The sequence below is a fragment of the Rhinatrema bivittatum genome, chromosome 2, assembly GCF_901001135.1.
Source record: "Rhinatrema bivittatum chromosome 2, aRhiBiv1.1, whole genome shotgun sequence".
Taxonomy (NCBI): domain Eukaryota; kingdom Metazoa; phylum Chordata; class Amphibia; order Gymnophiona; family Rhinatrematidae; genus Rhinatrema; species Rhinatrema bivittatum.
In genome coordinates this window covers 164,600,735-164,621,829 of record NC_042616.1, presented here as the reverse complement: position 1 = coordinate 164,621,829, position 21,095 = coordinate 164,600,735, and the positions used below count along the sequence as shown (strand labels likewise).

General features: G+C 47.6%; 1 protein-coding gene across 1 annotated transcript in view; it reads right to left on the bottom strand.

Moving 5' to 3' along the window:
• The window catches only part of LOC115084234 (metalloreductase STEAP4-like), a 63,805-nt gene that overhangs the window by 28,615 nt on the left and 14,095 nt on the right, over nt 1-21,095 (bottom strand). Inside the window, exon 2 of the mRNA XM_029588824.1 lies at nt 17,951-18,409. Within this exon, the coding sequence (XP_029444684.1) occupies nt 17,951-18,406 (456 nt within the window). The 5' untranslated portion in view covers nt 18,407-18,409. The remainder of the gene's footprint in view (nt 1-17,950; nt 18,410-21,095) is intronic.

The following is a 21,095-nucleotide window of genomic DNA, read 5'->3' as shown; positions in this document are numbered from 1 at the left end:
GCCACTTCATGCGCCAGTGAAAGGCAGCCAGCAGATCTTCTCTTCCATTGTCTCACCGCTGGCTGAAGGCCTCCCACTGCAATCTGCTGCCTGCCCCTCCTTATGCTCATCCACAGCAAAAAATAACAACCTTTAACCTCTTCCCTCCAGCATCGGGGCCTTTTAGCCCTCCTCTTCCCACTATAGGATTATCAACAGGCAGCCTGCATTCCTTCTGACCAGTGTAAGTAAAAGCATTTTTTAAAATATATTTGGAGGCCGGGGGGGGGGGGGGGGGGGGGGTGAAAAGTGAGAGTGAGTGCTAGTGAATTAGTGAGCAAGCTTGCATGTGTGCAAGTGTGAGAGTGTGCGTGACCGAGCATACATGTGAACAAATGTGCATATATGGGAACTTGAAAGAAAGCATAGGGGTTTGCATGTGTGGCTGCAAAAGAGAGAGGGTGTGAGAGAGCATGCATGTGTGAGAGCATGTGAGCAAGCGTGTACATGCAGGAGCATTAAAGAGAGTGAGTGTCAGAACATGCATATGTAAGAGCATAGGAGAGAACATGCATGTGTTGGGGCATGTGAAAGTATATGTGAGAGAGCATGCATCTGTGGGAGGATAAGAGAGCATGTTTGTGAGGGAGTGCTCATTGTGGAAGCATGAGAGAGTACGCATGTCAGGAAGTGAGTGTGGATATGTTTTTCAGTGAGCATTTGTAAGAGCATATGAGAGAGATAGAGAAGAAAGTTTGTGTGTCTCCTCCCTCTCCCTGTCCCTAAGTAATCTACAACAATCTCATGGTGACTAGAATCAAAAGCAGCCAGATATTGAGAGAAGGGGATTTTTTTTAATCCTTATTAGTTATTTATTGGGTGTTATTTGATATATCTGCTGGTGTAAAATATTTTAATGGTGTTTGGGAAATTTTATAATTTTTTACTAAATGGATGATGTGTTCATCAGCTGTTTTGAAATATTTATTATTTTTATTAGTATGGGTTTACCATTGTTGTTTTCTTGATTTTGTTTTTTGATGTTTCATGAGGAATGGTGATGTTTGTTTTTTCCATTGTTGCACTGCATACAGAGTCTGGCTTGTTGCAGTTTCCAGTTCAGGTTTTGTCTGCACATTTCTATTTATACTTTATGATCTCTTAATTCTGTATTTGGTGAGAGACTTTCAATGTTCTGAATGTACTTTCGAGATGAGATATTGTGCTAATATATAGTTTTTATTCAGGGATCTTTAATAGCCTGGCTTTTTCTGTTTTCTTAATAGGAGGTGTATAGATGTTTTAGTGCCTGGTGTAGGGTTTTCTGGTTGGCACCACAGCAGTGCATGTAAATAAAATATACATTTTGTGATATTTTTACCTAAAAAACCTTATGTTTTGAATGCCCTTTTTCTATGCAAAATCTGCTATTATAAATTCATAATTTTAAATTATGTGTGCGTATGTATGGGTGGAGTGAATTTGGGGGTGGGGGGAGGTGAAATGCTGTAAGGTTCATCTAGGGCACCTAATACCCTTGATCCAGCCCTGGCTGCACTGGCTCCATACAAGAAAGTAGGATTCTATTTGGAGCTGTGCTGCTTTGGGTTAGTTGTTGCGAGTGTGGACCCTTGGACAGAGGTGGGGTTGGCACAACCTACAGGGAGGAGCCCTGCATGTCCCTACCATCGGCTGGATTAGCTGGCTAAGGAAGAGGCCTGACTAGAGCTTCACGTATACCAGCTCTCATTTCCCTTAGGTTGGGCCCTCAGGAGATAGGGCCGGCAAGTATTAGGTGGGATCTCTGCTTGTTAGGTTTTGTAGGTTTCATGGACCCTGGGCCTGAGGTGGGAGTTGACTCTCCCTGAGGGATTGAGCCCCACAGGGCCCCACCATAGGGAGGCGAGATGGAATGGAAACACAGGCAACTGGACCACAGCTGTGGCCCAGGAGAAAGGAGGCGTAGCCGAGCTGTCTGCGTCACAGCCACATGATTGCAGACACTTGCACTGTGGCAATACTGCGGGGTGCCCCGAGGAGCGTGGTATGAGAGAAACAGTTCCAAGGTAATGCAGTGCAGGGTAGGACAGGAGATAGAGTAGACCAGAGGAAGGATCTCCAAGGCAGAGATGCACAGAGCAGGCCCGAGGAGCGGGGAAGCGTGGAGACCGGATCTCTGGTGTAGTAACGCTAAGACTACCCCAAGGAGCGGGGAGGCATAGAGACTGAATGTCCAATGTGGTAATGCTGAGGCTACCCTGAGGAGCGGGGAAGTGTGGAGACAGGACTTCTGGTATAGTAACTCTGAGGCTACCCTAAGGAGTGGGGAAGAGTAGAGACAGGAACTCTGGTGTGGTAGCGCTGAGGCCGAGGATCGGGGAAGCATGGAGACAGGATCTCTGGCGAAGAGCGGGGCAGCACAAGTCAGAGTCCCAGAATGGGAAGAGCAGAGCAGGGCCCCGAGGAGCATGTACCCAGAGCCAGAGTGCAAGGTTGTAGAGCAGAGATCCAAAGCAGGGACTGCAGGTCCAGAGAACAGGAACAAGCACCAGAGGAGCTCAGGGAACTTGTTGCCAAGTCAGTTAGCATAAGCCCAAGTATGAGCTTAAATATCTCAGGCTTGTGATGTCATCAGCCAGGGACGCCCCTGGAGTTCCCGCCATTGGGCCTTTAAAGGAAGACCCAGTGGTGAGCGCACGTGTCTAGGAAGGCCCGGAGTCAGAGTGTAGGTTGGTGGCATCCCAGCCACCACGTGGAGTCTCGAGAGCCAGGAGGAAATAGTGGTAGCGGCTAGCCACAGCCATGAGTTCACCAGGAGTGGAGAGCAGAGCATGACAAGACATGAGTTGGGTGGGCTGTGGCCACCCGCAGCCGACGGTCATAAAACTGCTGATGAGCTAGATGTCTGTGAAGATGGTTAGGTCACAGGCCAGGGTCCCAGGCAGGCTCAAACCAGGTGTAGTCGGAGTCAGGCAGTGGTCAGTGGCAGATGGTGGTCAGGAGTCAGGCAGTGGTCAGAGGCAGTTCAAGCATAGTCGTAAGTCAACAGGCCAAAGTCAGAACCAGAGATCTGTTTGAGGGAAGGCAGAATGGATAGGCAGGCAGAGAGGTGAGGAATAGCACAGGTAGGCAGGCAAAGACAGAGAAGACATTGAAGAACTGAAGACTGACCACAAGATGAAGACGAAGATGAGGAACTGAGGAATAAGGACCAGGGACTGAAGAGATAAAGACAGGAACACAGGAAAGAAGACCAGGAACACAGGCTGAAATGCTAAGGCAACTTTCTCTACTTCTTAGTAGTAAACCTATTGCCGAGGCGCCAGCTGCAGGGAGGAAGGGCCTTTTAAAAGCCAAGGCTTGTGAGGTCATCAGGAGGGGCCATGGACTTTTCTTGCCATGACCCCTTTAAATTCAGTCAGGAGGCGTGCACGTGCCTAAGGAGGACACACCTCACCATGGCGTATTGGCAGCATCCCAGCTGCAAGTAGCGGCTGCATGTGGCTGCGTCAGATGGTGGCGTTCCTATACTGGACTGAGGTAGAGGTGTCAGTGGCGGACCAATGATCGTAATATCTATTATTCTGCCTAGTCTCGGCAAGGGTTTAAGTTTTCTTTTTTAAAGCCCTAGAGAACAGCATGGATAACTTCTAGTCCCCCCTCCACTGGAGTAGGTAGAAAGACACTGACTGGTATCCAGATGGGAGATCCAGCTATTCAGATGTCAAAACTGCCATCCTGGAAAGAACGGGGTACATGATGGAAACATACCAGCAACAGTTCCAGAGAAGCACCTTATAGCCTGGAGAAACTCTACAAAGCCTTTTCATCGGATAAAAGATGCTGGATGGAAGTGGCTACAACCAGAGGTGAGTACAGGCCACAAGATAGCCAATCAGGTCCTCCTGGAGCAGTTTCTGGATGGGCTGGACCAGACCATGTGGAATTGGGTGTGTCAGAACCCAGAGCTCACCCTGAAGAAAGTGTTAGAAGTGGCAGATGCCTGCATCAGACTATTGATCCAAAATTGGTGCAGAAGCTAGAAAGATAACCTGCACAGACTCTCTGTTGTGGCAGTGAGAGTGCAGGACTCAAACAATGGTTCTCAGAATAGGACAGGTCTGGTTCTGTACTCACGTCACAGCTCCCAGGCTCCTCAGTTTAATTCAATTGTAGAAGGAGAGGTCACTTGGCCAGAGATTGTTGATACCAAGGAAGCAAAATCATGGATATCAACTTGGTAACACAGCCAGCACTAGAGGCTAATGTGTACACTGCCAAGAAAGGCCCTTCAAAGCAGGGATGATCACGGAGTGCGAGAGTGAAAGAAGTCTCTGAGGTACCTGTCCACCTGAGTAGCTGGACACGTTCTCCTTTTGCTCACTTTATGCCAGGAATAGACAGGAGAAGGAGTGTTGCCCCTATGATAAAGAAGAGAACTAAGAACCCTTTGTAGGAAGTAGTAAAGTTAAAGCAGAGCAGGCAAGCTCCTACTTTGTGGCAAAAGACCATGATGTTGAGGATTGTAAAAGGAACTAGCATGAGAGTGTAAGCTAGCAAAACTCCACAAGGGCGAATGCAGTCAAATAAATGAAGGGAATGACGAACCTTTTGTGAGAGTTGTTGAAGTTAAGGTGGAACAAGACCCACCAGTGTTCTCCCATTTGCAGTAAAAAAGCAAATTGTCAATCTCTATCCCCAAGTTGAGGATGAAGAATGAGAGCATGAGGGGTGTAAAGCTGAAAAGTTCTAATCTGGTGGATGGGCCATGTCTGTGACTTTCAGATTTCATGATGCCTGTTGAGCTGAATGAAGTTCCCACCTAAGCTCTGATAAGATTCAGCATGCATAAAGACTTTCATCCATAAAGATTTAATCCAGAGAGGATATATCAATTGCATACATGGCAATCAGTAGCAATACCCAACTAATCAGATTCTGCTGATGATTCCATCAGAGCAAGCCATTTTGGAAATAGGTATACTTCCCATGCTTCCATATCCCATGGTTCTAGGGCATGATTGTCCACAGTTTGAAATCCTGAGGCCAGATCATAGACAGATGGGCCAGACCAGATGGCTTCAAGATATCCTCTCTAGAAGCTTGTTCACGGGATGAAGTAAACAAGCCACAGAGGCAGCACTGGAGTAAAACATTTGAGAGGTTCCAGTGGTTAGAGGCCGCTCTGGACAGAGGTTTCCATAGAACAAGAGAAGACGGGGCATGCTTGATGGAAAAAAGCCCTTCCAGGTGTCAACATTGCAGGGTAGTGGATTTCCCTGAGAGTTAGCCTGGATAAAGGTAGAAACTCAATCTGACAAGGTTGAGCTAAGGGGGAGGATATGTAAAGGAGCATATGGTAGACTATCTTTAAAAGCCCAAGATCAATCATTTAGCCTGGTCCTCCTTAAGCCACAGACAAAAATGGAGTTCGTTTCTGAGGACATTTTCTTTAGAAGAGGGTAAGAAACTAGGCACAGGGAGAATATTGTGTCCCAGAGAAGAGAAGGAAGTCTAGGGAAGCCAATACTGGCTAGCTATGAATTGCATTGCTCTTTTGCTTTTGAAAACTATTAAGTTTTCAGAGCTGTTTCTGATTTATTTTTCTGTAATTAATAAAACGTTTACTAGAAAACAGCCAGAGTCCAGCCTAAGTCTATCCTCTGGCCTGCCAAAGACCATTTACAGTGTTCACAGGCATACTTTCCCTTTAAAAATTATCTGCTCCTGCTTTTTGTGTGGGTAGATTTTTAATGGAAAATAACATATTAGATGTGAAAATACAATCTATTATAGATTCATTATTTTTTGATCCCTCCTAAATCACATCCCTTGGGGATGCTTCCATCAAATGCAGCTATAAGTACATGAGTTGTAGAACACCACATACAAGTTTTGGCAGATTGTGGAAGGGCAATTTTCAGACCATCAATTTACTTGGGTAAATGATTATTTACCTGTATATATGGCTTTTAAAATTCCTCTTAGTGTTTTACTCACAGAAATGTGGTGTCTTCAGCCGGCGCCATTTTGCAAAATTCGCCCCTGGAGCGATCTCCTGCCGCGAATCGTTTCCGTACGGAAAATGGCGCCGGCAGGAGATCGACTGCAGGAGGTCGTTCAGCGAGGGTTCCAGACTGCCGCTGAACGACCTCCTGCAGTCGATCTCCTGCCGGCGCCATTTCCATACAGAAACGATTCGCGGCAGGAGATCGCTCCAGGGGCCCCCACTGGACCCCCAGGAACTTTTGGCCAGCTTGGGGGGGGCCTCCTGACCCCCACAAGACTTGCCAAAAGTCCAGCGGGGGTCCGGAACGACCTCCTGCGTCGAATCGTATTGGTCTATGGCCGCCGCCATTTTGCGGCGGCCATTTTGCAAAATGGCGCCGGCTGAAGACACCACGATTTACTGTGCGGGATTTCCTGCTCTCCCCCTTCCCCCAATTTAGCTACGGACCCGGGGGTAATTTAAGCTACGGACCGCCGCTACGGACCCCCAGGTAATTTAAGGCATTTGGGGTGGGGGATTTAATTTAAAGGGTCGGGGTGGGTTTTAGTGTGCCGGGGGTGGGTTTTAGGGGGTTTTAGTGTGCCGCTGGACCCCCAGGTAATTTAAGGCATTTGGGGGGGGGGGGGGTGCGGGAGGGTGGGGGATTTAATTTAAAGGGGGGGGGGTGGGTTTTAGGGGGTTTTAGTGTGTGTTCACGATTTTTAACGATTTTTTCACGATAATCTAAACACCCAAACGGCGACGATATGATTCCCTCCCCTCCCAGCCGAAATCGATCGTTAAGACGATCGAGGACACGATTCACATCTCTAGTAGGAATCCCCATACTTATTTTAATCAACTTCAGAAAACCTGCTGCACCTCCATTGAATTTACTGGAGCAACCTGATCTTTCTTGTGGCTGACTTTTGTGTTTTTACTAGTTGGCAATTTCAATTTTGAATGACTTGCATAACATAAATAACTATATGAAGCTGAATAGATTAAGTAATCATATGAAAAAAGACAAGGAGTAACTAAGGGGCCACAATTCAAAATATCTTTCCAAAAGTGGCCCGCCAAAATTGAACACTTTAAAAGATCACATAAGTATTTCAATACGTTTTGTGGCATCGAATATGGTGCTTAAGAATATATAACTTGTAAAAACAAACTACTTCTTGTCATCATTTCAAATGTTCGTTTTCAATGTGATATATTCATCCAACTTCTAAAAAGCACACCTCCTCAATGCTCACCTCAGTGGAGGGTGCCATTTTGCTGCATGGCATCAGCCCTGGGCTCAAACCCTCGCCTAGGCTGAGGCCCAGGCATTGGAACCCGGCCAGGCCACACTTCAGATACCTGACAAATCAGGTAAGCAATTTTTGGAGGGGTTCTTGACCTTTGCTCATGTTTTGGCTGAGGCCCTGGTATTGACCTGGGACTAGGCCAAGACCCCAATGATGCACTTGGGTCTAGGCCATGACCCTTGCTTTGGAGCTGAGGCACTATTTATTTATTTATTTGTTGAGTTTTATATACAGTCATTCGGTAGAGCCATCATAACGGTTTACAAAATATACATTTTCTTAACAGTTGTGTAAAAACTATAACAAAGTGAATATTAAACAGAAGTTAAACATTTCAAGTGGGACGAGGAGGGTATGTAGGTTCTTGTTGGAAAGAAGTTATTCTGAGGTTTTTGGATGAAAGTTCAATTGTGAGTTGGGATGATCAGAAGTATGAAGGTTAGTGTAGCATTTGTGAAACATTAATGTTTTTAGGTCTTTTTTGAACATTTTTAGGTTGTGCTGGGTTCTCAGATCTTTAGGTAGGGAGTTCCAAAGTTTAGGGGAGGCAATGGAAAAGGCTCTCTCTCTTGTTGTTGCCAGATGTGCATCTCTGATGGGGGGGATGTTTAAGTATCCTGAGTTATTAGAGCGTAGGTTTCTTGGAGGATTCTGGGGGATTATGTTTATGGTATTTAGTCCTTGATGATCATTGTTTAGAATTTTGTGAATGATGGTCATTGATTTGTATGCAATACTATGGTCACGCTTGGACGTAGGCTGCGGCCCCTGCTTCAGACATTGCCCTTTGCACTAGGTGAGGTCCTGTCCTCGGGCCTAGGTGTAGGCCTGACTGGAAATTTTAAACAAATTAAACAAATAAGATTTGTTTCATCCAGGGGGGCCCCTAAATTTGTTTTGTGGTCTCACTAATGAAACAACTTACCTCTTATTTGTTGCATTTTTCAAATTCATTTAAAATGAATGCACATACCTAGTTAAGATTTTACTTCTTTCAATGAAGCACAACATTGTATTCATGATACCTTAATCTTTCTCTCTGATACTGTATATCCATTTTCCGCAGTCTGCATTATATCTTATAGAACTCTTAGCAATATTTTGCATGCAGTTTTGCTACAGATGCTAATGAGCTTAGAGCTCACTAACAACTGTAGTTCAATTGTGCAAGACATTTTCCCATGTTGCTATGCTCAGGAACTTCGATATGTGCTATGGAACTTCTGCAGTGGGTGTTGATGGAGCAGGAGAGAGTAGAGATTGCTCCTGCCTCCAGAAATCCCATGCCTGTTTGAAGGAAACTTTTGGAGGCATGGGAATGTAGGGTATTTGTGTGTTTTTGAAGGATAAGGGTGGCAAAGAGGTGGAGAGTCACAAGGACCCACAAGGGACATGGGCTTCCAGGTGGGGTATCACTAAAGTCACCAGATATTTTAAATGACACTTGGGAGGAGAAAGAAGGGGATAACATATGGGCCATGAGGCCCCTTTAAATGTCCACAACAGTTTATGTAAACCACTGCAGCTCAGGCCTAGCTATGAAAATAACTACCCCTCCTGAGGTGTAACTATAGCTTTTTAAAATGTGCCTGCAACGCCTTGTTTTCGCATACCTGTCTGGCTAAATGGCACATTCATGAGCTGCTTTGAATGGTTTGACAACACAGGAGGTCATTATTTTGAATAAACTTTCGTGCATAGTGGACTACGAATGAAAGTTTGCTATTGCAAATTGCAGTTTTGTGAATTCTTTTTGTAAAAGTTGATTTTGCAAAATATTTCATATAAAATGTCCACACTGTAGCATTTTTGCACATTTGTGGGTATTTTGTGAAATTTTTTGCGTGAAAAACATTTTTGTGCAAACATTTTGCAACTTAGTAAATCAGCTTCTTCGTAGCTACTAGTACAATTAGCAAGTATTAGTGGGCTGAAATGTACATATTAGCACTAGGGAAGATAAGTACTACTGAATAAGAATAGCGATAATACTAGCAGTATTTATGCTCTTTTGCAGGTTCCTTTGCTGATAGCCTGCTTATAAATGTTACGACTGCAGAAATCCGGGAGTGGATCCTTGGGCCGACCGGCGTGAGTCAGTCGGAAGGCAGAATCCCCGCTGGACGAGCTGGAGTTTCACCTGGAAACCCGTGACCCCTCCAGAGGAGCTGTGGGAGCCCGGGTCGCTGGGACTTAGGAGTCTTCGCCCTGGAAGACCGAGGTCCCCCCAGGAGAAGCCCGTAGGGACCCGGACCGCTGGGACTTAGGCGAAAGGAGCGACGAGGCCAGACAGCGAAAGCACGGACAGGAATCCCGGCAGGCGGCAGGCGGACTGGAGTGAAGAAACGAACCGGAGTCTGGGCAGGCAGCAGGCAAGCAGAAACGAAGTCACGAACCAGGGTCAGGGCAGGCAGCAGGCAAGCAGAAACGAAGTCACGAACCAGGGTCAGGGCAGGCAGCAGGCAGCAGGCAGGCAGAAACAAGACAGGAACCGGAGTCAAGGCAACCAGAGATCAGGAAGCAAGCAGGACGAGTCCAGAAGTCAGGCAGGCAGGCAAGGTCCAGGAACGCACAGCAAGGATCAGGAACCAGACGAGCAGGAACAGCAACTAAGGCTCCGAAGAGTGACCGCGTTGCAAGGCGATTTGAAGAACTCCGGCGCTCGTTTAAATGCCCCGCCGGTGTGTGACGTCACTCAGGGGCGTCCCAGCACATCCGGGTGCTGGATGCTTAAAATGGCGTTCCTCACGCGCGCGCGTTCCCCTGCTGAGGGGCGGAGTCTTCGGCGACGTCTCCCTCGTGGAGACGCCGCTGCCACGCGGCTTTGGAGGCCTGGAACTCGGCACCATGCGGCGCCCGCGCCGAAGGTAAGAGCCCGGTCACTGTGCAAGTGACCGGGATCGTAACAGTACCCCCCCCCTTACGCCCCCTCCTCAGAGGACCGGGCTTACCGGGGTTGTCCTGATGATACTGAGACAGTAGAGACTTATCCAATATGTTCCGTGCAGGCTCCCATGAATCCTCTTCAGGACCACATCCCTCCCAGGCCAGTAAATACTCCCAGCGGCGGTTACGAAACCGCACATTTCTTATCTCCCGTATCTGGTACACAGGATCTTCTGAAGATGCGGCTGAGAGCGCGTCAGGAGCAAGCCGATGAAAACGAGAGAACACCACTGGTTTCAGCAACGACACATGGAACACGTTGTGAATGCGTAAAGATGAGGGGAGACGGAGTCTATAGGACACCAATCCTATACATTCTGTCACGGCAAAAGGTCCACAGAACCGGGGAGCCAATTTATGGGAACGACCCGGAAAGTGAAGATTCTTAGTGCTCAACCATACCTTAGTACCAGGCAACAAGTTAGGCGCAGCACTTCGATGACGATCTGCTTTCCTTCGTGCCTTCTCTGCTGCCCCAGAGAGTCGATGTTGCAGGATCTTCCATAATCGTTGGAGTTGCTGGGCTACAGTCTGGACCGAAGGAGAGGGAACCTCTACCGGAACTGGAACCGGTGGTCTGAGATGAGAACCGAAGACAGTCTGGAACGGTGACTGTCCTGTCACGGAGTGAGTGTGATTATTGTAGGCGAATTCTGCCCAGGGCAGAAGAGAAACCCAATTGTCTTTCCTTTCAGAAATGAAGCTGCGCAGGTAAGTCTTGAGAGAACGATTCATCCATTCCGTCTGCCCATTGCTCTGGGGATGAAACGCGGTGGAAAGATTTAATTGTACTCCAAATTTTTTACAAAGAGCGCGCCAGTAGCGGGCTGTAAACTGGGGTCCTCGATCGGAGACAATACTTTGTGGAAGTCCATGAGCACGAAAGATATGCTGTATAAAGAGCAGTGCCAGCTCAGGTGCAGATGGGAGTTTAGGCAGGGGTACCAGATGAACCATCTTGGAGAACCAATCCACCGTGACCCAGATCACAGTGTTCCCTTCAGACGGTGGCAGGTCTACCACGAAGTCCGTGGCAATGTGAGTCCATGGCTGGGTGGGTATCGGTAAGGTTTGCAAAAGTCCCCATTGCTTCCCTATGCGCGGTTTCTGCCTGGCACATACTGGACAGGACGTAACGTATTCCCGCACATCTTGTCGTACTCGAGACCACCAGTAGTATCGATTTATTAAAGTTAATGTCCTATCCAGACCGGCGTGACCCCCCGTGAGGGAGTCATGAGCCCAGACTAGTACTTTTCTCCGGTCACGTCGAGGAACTACCACTTTACCCTGGGAGGACACCGTGGTACTTGCTAGGCAAACTCTTGCTGGATCAATGATATACTGAGGAGTGTCCTCTCTCTCCTCGAAGATGGTGTTTTGAGATAGAGCGTCGGCTCGTACGTTCTTAGACGCAGGACGGTATTTAAGAATAAAGTCAAATCGACTAAAGAACAATGACCACCGAGCTTGCCTGGGGTTAAGGCGTTGTGCCTGTGAAAGGAACTCCAGATTCTTATGGTCGGTATACACAGTGACCTGATGTTGAGCCCCCTCAAGCCACTGCCTCCATTCTTCGAAAGCCAGCTTGATGGCCAAGAGTTCCTTATCGCCGATTCCGTAATTGTTTTCTGCAGGAGTAAATTTCTTGGAAAAATAGGAACACGGAAGCAGTCTCCTGGTGTTAGAGTACTGAGAAAGTACCGCTCCTACGGCCACACTAGAAGCATCCACTTCTACAATGAAGGGCCGAGACGGGTCTGGGTGATGCAAACAGGTCTTCAACAGAAAAGCCTCTTTCAGGTCCAGAAACGCTTTACAGGCCTCGGAAGACCAGTGTCGAGTATCCGCTCCCTTTCTAGTTAATGCCGTCAGTGGCGCCACCAGTTGCGAGTAACCAGGTATGAAATGCCTGTAAAAGTTTGCGAACACCAGGAAGCGTTGCAAAGCCTTTAGCCCGACTGACTGAGGCCACTTTTTAATAGCGGACACCTTCTCGGGGTCCATGTTGAATCCGGTGGCAGAAATAATGTAACCCAAAAAGGGCAAGGAGTCCTGCTCGAATAAACATTTTTCGAGTTTCGCGTACAAATTTTGATCCCGAAGAATCTGAAGTACCTGGCGAACCTGGAGACGATGCGTATCCAAGTCTCGAGAGAAGATAAGAACATCGTCCAGATACACTATGACACAGGAATTTAGTAGTTCGTGGAGAATCTCATTCATGAGATGCTGGAACACAGCAGGGGCGTTACACAAGCCGAACGGCATGACCAGGTATTCATAGTGACCGTCCCGGGTGTTGAACGCGGTTTTCCATTCATCCCCGGGACGGATCCGGACCAGATTATAGGCCCCACGTAAGTCCAATTTAGTGAATACACGAGCCCCTTGAAGTCTATCCAGTAGCTCCGGAATCAAGGGCAACGGGTAGCGGTTTTTTCTGGTAATTGTGTTCAGGCCTCTATAATCAATGCAGGGCCTCAGCGACCCATCCTTCTTCGCTACAAAGAAGAACCCGGCCCCAGCAGGTGACTTGGACGGACGTATGAATCCCTTGGCGAGGTTTTCTTTGATGTACTCGGACATGGCCTTAGTTTCGGGCTGAGATAACGGATACACTCTGCCTTGAGGTGGCACCTTCCCAGGAAGGAGTTCGATGGTGCAATCGAAAGGGCGGTGTTGAGGTAGTAATTCCGCTCTTTCCTTGGAAAAGACATCGGCGTAATCCCTGTAATGGCTTGGAAGAACAGGCCCAACGTGTGCCAATGAAATAGGTTGAACCACTTCTGTCTTGATACAAGAGTGGAAACAACGCGAACTCCATTGTGTAATTTGTAACTCATCCCATCGAATTACTGGAGAGTGTAATTGCAGCCAAGGCAGGCCGAGAACTACTGGATATACTGACTTCTCCAAGACCAGGAAGGAAATAGTCTCGTGATGCAGCAACCCGGTCTGAAGGATGAGAGGAATCGTGGAAACAGAAATACTCCCAGGCAAAGATGTTCCTTGAATGGACATAACCCGTAATGGCGGTTCACGAGGTTGCGTGGCTAACTGAAGTTTCTGGACAAGTTCAAGAGTGATAAAGTTCCCTCCGGCCCCGGAGTCAATGAGAGCCCGCGTCTCAAAGGTCCCTCCAGGGAATTTCAGAGTTATCGGTACCGTACATTGAGGAGCAGCATTAAAACAGCCCAGGAGACACTCCTCAAATACCCCTAGGCGTGCGCGTTTCCCGGCCGCTCTTTACATTGTGAAAGGAAGTGTCCCCACCGCAGTACAGGCAGAGACCTTGGGTGCGGCGGCGGCGTTTCTCTTCCTCAGACAGGGACGTTCTTCCCAATTGCATTGGTTCCTCAGTGGACGCTTCGGAGGATGCCCCAGTAGATCGGGAACTTGGTGCCAATGGCTTCGAGAAAACCGGAGCTAGAGATGCTAGACGCCGTTGAGGACGCACCTCCTTTGCCCTCTGTTGAAGGCGTCGGTCAATGCGCCCTGCGAGTTCTATGAGCGTGTTAAGATCCTCTGGAAGATCCCTTGTGGCCAATTCGTCTTTGATTCGGCCTGCGAGACCCTCTAGGAAAATGCCACGCAGTGCATCATCCGCCATCCTACCTCCAATGCCAGTGTGTGAAATTCCAATGCGTACTCGGACAAGGTACGTGTTCCTTGTCGAAGTTGTAGCAACTCGGAAGTCGCCGAAGTCTGGCGGGCGGGCTCGTTGAAGGCTGCTTTGAAATTGGCTACGATGTTATCAAGACTAGTAAGTGTGGCGTCATTCTTCTCCCACATTGGTGATGCCCAATTTAGTGCCTTCCCATCCAACAGGGAAAAAATGTATGCCACTTTGACGGAGTCAGTAGGGAATTGATTAGGTAACAAGGCAAAATGCACGAAGCACTGATTTAGAAATCCGCGACACGCCTTGGAATCCCCCGCATATCTGGAGGGAGCCGGAAGTTGAGTAGGCGTCTGAAGCATAACGACCAGAGCAGCAGCCGGTACCGGTGCTGGCGTGGGAGGTTCGGCATCCATACGAGTAGCCATACGCTCCACCGTGGCTACCAACTAATCTAGAACCTGCTGCTGTTGTACCAATCGCTGAGCGAGGCCCGGAATGGCCTGGAGACCAGCGAGGTCTGCCGGATCCATGGCCTTGCAAACTGTTACGACTGCAGAAATCTGGGAGTGGATCCTTGGGCCGACCGGCGTGAGTCAGTCGGAAGGCAGAATCCCCGCTGGACGAGCTGGAGTTTCACCTGGAAACCCGTGACCCCTCCAGAGGAGCTGTGGGAGCCCGGGTCGCTAGGACTTAGGAGTCTTCGCCCTGGAAGCCCGAGGTCCCCCCAGGAGAAGCCCGTAGGGACCCGGACCGCTGGGACTTAGGCGAAAGGAGCGACGAGGCCAGACAGCGAAAGCACGGACAGGAATCCCGGCAGGCGGCAGGCGGACTGGAGTGAAGAAACGAACCGGAGTCTGGGCAGGCAGCAGGCAAGCAGAAACGAAGTCACGAACCAGGGTCAGGGCAGGCAGCAGGCAAGCAGAAACGAAGTCACGAACCAGGGTCAGGGCAGGCAGCAGGCAGGCAGAAACAAGACAGGAACCGGAGTCAAGGCAACCAGAGATCAGGAAGTAAGCAGGACGAGTCCAGAAGTCAGGCAGGCAGGCAAGGTCCAGGAATGCACAGCAAGGATCAGGAACCAGATGAGCAGGAACAGCAACTAATAGGGATGTGAATCGTTTTTTGACGATTTAAAATATCGTCCGATATATTTTAAATCATCAAAAAATCGTTAGGGCCACGACACAATACCAATTCCCCCGATTTATCGTTAAAAAATCGTAAATCGGGGGAAGGGGGAGGGCAGGAAAACCGGCACACTAAAACCCCCTAAAACCCACCCCCGACCCTTTAAATTAAATCCCCCACCCTCCCGAACCCCCCCCCAAATGCTTTAAATTACCTGGGGATCCAGCGGTGGTCCAGAACGGCGGCAGTCCGGAACGGCCCCCTCAATTGAATCCTGTTGTCTTCAGCCGGCGCCATTTTGCAAAATGGCCGCCGCAAAGTGGCGGCGGCCATAGACAAAAACGATTCGAAGCAGGAGGTCGTTCCGGACCCCCGCTGGACTTTTGGCAAGTCTTGTGGGGGTCAGGAGGCCCCCCCAAGCTGGCCAAAAGTTTCCTGGGAGTCCAGCGGGGTTCCGGGAGCGATTTCTTGCCGCGAATCGTTTTCGTACGGAAAATGGCGCCGGCAGGAGATCGACTGCAGGAGGTCGTTCAGCGGGGGTTCCGGACCGCTGCTGAACGACCTCCTGCAGTCAATCTCCTGCCGGCGCCTTTTTCCGTACGGAAAACGATTCGCGGCAAGAAATCGCTTCCTGAACCCCGCTGGACTCCCAGAAACTTTTGGCCAGCTTGGGGGGGCCTCCTGACCCCCACAAGACTTGCCAAAAGTCCAGCGGGGGTCTGGAACGACCTCCTGCGTCAAATCGTTTTTGTCTATGGCCGCCGCCATTTTGCGGCGGCCATTTTGCAAAATGGCGCCGGCTGAAGACAACAGGATTCAATTGAGGGGGCCGTTCCGGACCGCCGCCGTTCTGGACCACCGCTGGATCCCCAGGTAATTTAAAGCATTTGGGGGGGGGGGTTCGGGAGGGTGGGGGATTTAATTTAAAGGGTCGGGGTGGGTTTTAGGGGATTTTAGTGTGTCGGCTCACGATTTTAACGATTTTCACGATAGTTTACACACCCAAATGGCAACAATACGATTCCCTCCCCCTCCCAGCCGAAATCGATCGTTAAGACGATCGAGGACACGATTCACATCTCTAGCAACTAAGGCTCCAAAGAGTGACCGCGTTGCAAGGCGATTTGAAGAACTCCGGCGCTCGTTTAAATGCCCCTCAGGGCATTTTAAATGTCACTCAGGGGCGTCCCAGCACATCCGGGTGCTGGACGCTTAAAACGGCGTTCCTCACGCGTGCGCGTTCCCCTGCTGAGGGGCGGAGTCTTCGGCGACGTCTGCCTTGTGGAGACGCCGCTGCCACGCGGCTTTGGAGGCCTGGAACCCGGCACCATGCGGCGCCCGCGCCGAAGGTAAGAGCCCGGTCACTGTGCAAGTGACCGGGATCGTAACAATAAATGCTTATAATTAATTTTCTAAGAAGCCTCTCATGAGGGACTTTGTCAAACACCTTCTGAAAACCTAAATACACTACATTGATCTTCTTGGTGTTTGGGTACTTGCCAGGTTCTGGTGGCCTCGTTTAGCCTCTATTGGAAACAGGATGCCGGGCTTGATGGACCCTTAGTCTGACCCAGCATGGCAATTTCTTATGTTCTTATGTTATTTTTATTCTGGGAAATGGCCCTTTAGGTAATTGCGTGACACTGACAAATATGTGCATAATATTACACACATGCACATTTTATGTATGTACCTTTACAAGCGGAGAGGCATTACGGGGGTAGAGTCTGGGCGTAGCTGGGACTAATGCATGCACTTTTTGATTTTACAAAGCATGTGCCTAAATTCTCTTGGTAAAACTGTGTGCACCAAATAGCAGATGTAATTGTGTGTGCATAGTAATAATTTTCAAAGTGGATTTATGTGTGAAAATCTACTTTGAAAATTGGTGTAACTTGTGTACATTTACTAGCTAAGTTAAGCATGATGTTACAATATTACCCCAATTGCGGTTACTAATTCTTAGAGCCCAGATTTCAAAACAACCTTTTTAATTTTTTAAATACTTTACTTTGAAAAAAAATGGAACTTAGTGGTGTCACCTAAAGTTCATGTTCATGTTTTGGAGCACTTTGCCAATTTACCATTTTAAGATTTGCAGTGATGTTGATGAGGAGTAGATAATATTAAAAAGGCTTGTATTTCCCAGTTGATTGGGACAAGAAGCTTTTTTAATTGTTTACTCATGTTCAGTGGCGGAATAAGGAGGGGGGGTGGTCCACCCCGGTTTACAGCCAGGAGGGGGGGTGCCATCAAGAGACTTTGACCCGAGGCCACTGGCAGCGGCGATATCCAGCAACCATGAGCAGAGACCATCCCACTCGTTGCAGAAGACCAAGGAGGAGGCCTGGCATGCTGCAAGCCAAGCCCATCCTGCTCGGGGCAGAAGACAGGGAAGAGAGAGGCCGCATAACAGTTGAAGAGGGACAGGCCCAGAATGACTGCACATGAGTCTAGGTGATTGCGAGAGGAAGGGGTGTGTGTGTGTGCATGTATATGTGAGTAAAAGATCCTATGTATGTGTATGGGAGTGAAGGTGTGTGGGTATGTATATGAGGAAGAGATTGGGAGCTTGTATGTGTTTATGGGAGCGCAAGTGTGTGTATGTGTGTATGTAAGTAAGAGATTAAGAGTGTGTGTGCATGCGAGTGAGGGTATGTGTTTGTGTGTCAGAGAGAAGGAGCCTGTATGAAGGGGTATGTATGTATAAGAGAGAGATAAATGGAGGGAGTCTGTGTGCAAGGGTGTGTGAGAGTGTGTGCAAGAGAGAGAGAGGAAGCCTATGAGAAGGAGTGTGTGGGCGTGAGACAGCCTATGTGAGGGAGAGGGGAACCAGAGATCACTGGGGGTGGGGATGGAGGAGTGAACCTTTGGTGGGGGGTGCCAAAGGAAGCATCCACTCCAGGTGCCAAATACTTTAGGGATGCCACTGCTCCTGCTGTATTGGAACAGCAGTTACTTCCCTTTTACCTGTCTGCTTGCATCCAACGTGCCAGATTGCAGAGCCCAGGCTGACACTGTATTAAATGCTTTGACTACTTTCGCTTTTGGTATCAACTGAGCAAGATATTCTGCATTGGATTCTGGATACTGGTTGATTTTCAGGTTGTTGCTCACATCTACCAAGACTTTTCCATCAAGGACATCAGTTAGCTCGGTGAAAAACTCATAGTGGTCTCTGTGGATTGCTAGGATGACAATGGAAGCTCTCTGTGCTGCCTCTTTGTGACCCAGGACTTCTGCTCCTTTAGGAAGCAGGCTGGAAGCCCAAGGATTTCGGCTCCCAAACACTACGGAATAGCCACATTGTAACATCTTACATCCCAGGGATCTTCCAAAATCTCCTGTTCCAAAAATACACACGGTGTCATGTTTTTCTGAAGAGCCCGCACACAGTGGAATCATATTAGACATATTTATCTCCATAATCTGTGGAAAGCAAACAATAAAATATTCGTTTTCAAAACAATGCATTACTATTATTGCATACATTAAGAAATAATATGTAAAAGTTCTTTCCATAAAAGATTTTACTTTAATTATATTTTAACTGATATAAGCTGATAAACTACAATAACACAGTTTCCTGGGGGATCAAATTAGCAATATAAGTAAATTGCATATACTGTAAGTATAAAATAGATTTATTTTTAGATATTAGGGTACCAGTATATACCACTTCATTTGTTGCTCAAGATTAATTAAACACTAAAACAATATACAAAAGTGTACAAAAAGCCCTAGAGTTATTTAGTACAAAATTAGATATCCACGAATCATAGGTACATACCGTACATTATAATATTACTTAACTGGTTTTTGTGACATTGAAAATTCAAACTACTTAGCAACTGAGACAAGCGACAAGTTGACATATATTCTGTCCACAGACAGCTGTACATAACCTAAGAGACATTAAGGGGCCTATGCATTAAACTGTAATATGCACCTGAAGGCCCTCTTGTGCATTCACTAAAAATAGCACACTATGTAATAAGGCTTAACATACACGCTAATCCCTTTGCTGCTAAAAACTGGATATTCCAGCAAAATATAGGGTAAAATGAAAAAACATGTTCAGAAAAAAAACATTATAATGATCCAGAAAGCAGTTAGCGACTGAACGGCTGTCAAAGTTAGCCAGATAAATGTATTCTGCTAACTTTGCTGGGACATTCAGTGGTGCAGATACAATGCTGAATATATCCATGTAAGTATAATTTAGCTGGATAAGTTTATGTAATTAATTTTGAACTGCTTTCCGGTAGACTAAGTTTTACGGCTATCTTAGTCGGATAATGTTGAAAATTGGCGTTATCTGGCTAACTTAGGCCTAGAATCATAAAGCCAAGATATTTTCTTTCAGGAGGGGTCCAATACTGCGGGGAGAGGGGTGATCTCGCGATATTTTGCCCTACCTGACAAAATATCATGGCAGTATCAATGTGTTCTTTTATCTCATGGGAAAAGTCAGCGAGACGAAAGAACACGACAGGGACCTTGAAAACGTGTGTTTGCGGGACCCAGTGCACAGGGCCACCATCACTTTGAAAGGCCATGTGGCCCAACACAACCCCCCCCCCCCCAAAAAAAAAAATGTAGGGCCTTGCTGCTACTGTGGAAAGATGTAGATAAAATAATGTAGCGTCCCCTCAAGTTTTATTATGCTGCCAAGGGAGAGGGGCCGCACAAGAAGAATACCCCCAACTGCACCAGTGTGTAAGAGGGTCAGAGTGGGGGGTTTGTGGGTTACATTAGCACCTCTGGGATAAATGATCCAAATGCCCCGATCCTCTCTTCTAGGGGTCTCTGAGGTTCCCACCCCACACCTGGGAAAAGTGTACAGCACAAAAATCACCACTTTACTGTAAACATTAACTTCTTTTACTATGCACAGATACGCAGAACGCTACAGAAATGATAAAACAACAGAGGGGAAAATAATTCTTAATAGCACGCATTCATAAGCCTGACAATCGCAAATTGGCCAAATATTTGTCTAGTAAATTAAGCACCTTGCCCAGTCAACCAGGGCTATGAGCAAATTGAATTAGCAGTAGCAGTCTGTGGATTCTCCTGCTCAGACTGCCCTCTGGCAAACCTTATGGTTACCCAAGACCTCAAGGGTAATTGTCCTACCAGTGCACAACAAAATGTTCTACTGTTACTTTCAATAGTCCCCAGTCCAAGGAGTGTATACACCCAAAAAAAAAAAGGAAAAGAACAAGAATGTTGGGCACGAGTATCAGTAAGAAAAGTGGTTGTTAAATCATAATCAATGTAGGCTGTATAAGTTGAGAAGTATTGGCACTCTCAGGGAAAACTCCAGTCTCCAAAACAGGGGCAACAAGCTGGTTCCCTGCCCTGATGCAGGGATTTAGAAATTCAGGGCAGGCCCCTACATGGTTGGTAGCAAACAGCAGGGGGTTTATCTTGCAGTTCACTGATACAAGAGTCTGGGCCCCAACAAGACAGCAGGACTCGCTGTACTGCGGCTGAGCAAATTAGGATTACTTAGCTGAACAAGGTCCTGCAGGAGGGTGACGTAAACTCTCCGCTCCTGGACTCTCCTTCTGCTGTGCTCTGTCTCTTGATAGCCATGGGCAAAGGGCAAGGAGGGATCCTAGCCCAAGCATAGCTCTCGGCTTTCCTTCCCCTCTCCTCTCTCTCTCTCTGATCTCACAAGCAGCCTGCCTTCCTCGTGCCTTTTCTTGCTTTATCCTCACTGGCTCATTTTAGTAACTGAATCCCCTGTGCCTCTTGTAATCCGATAACGGCAGTTTTTTTTTTTTTTTTTGCAACAGCACAAGTCTCGTGCTGGATTTAAACTGAAACAGTTTTATTCTGACATCTCTCTGCTCCGCAGTGAAAACAACAGTGCTCAGTTGTCCCCTTGCTGCCAATCTGGAATACAGTTGTCATCAGTCTAGTTATTAGTTTTTTGTTGTTTGATTTATTTTTTCTGTCCCTGGGTTACACCATACATCCCTGCACCAGGTAAGGTCTGGGGGGCAGGGACCCAAATCAGGCAGTCCGGCCACAATAACATGGCTGAAAATTTTCTAAGTGAGCTGCATTATTTTATTTATAAAGATTAGGTACACATGAGTTGCTT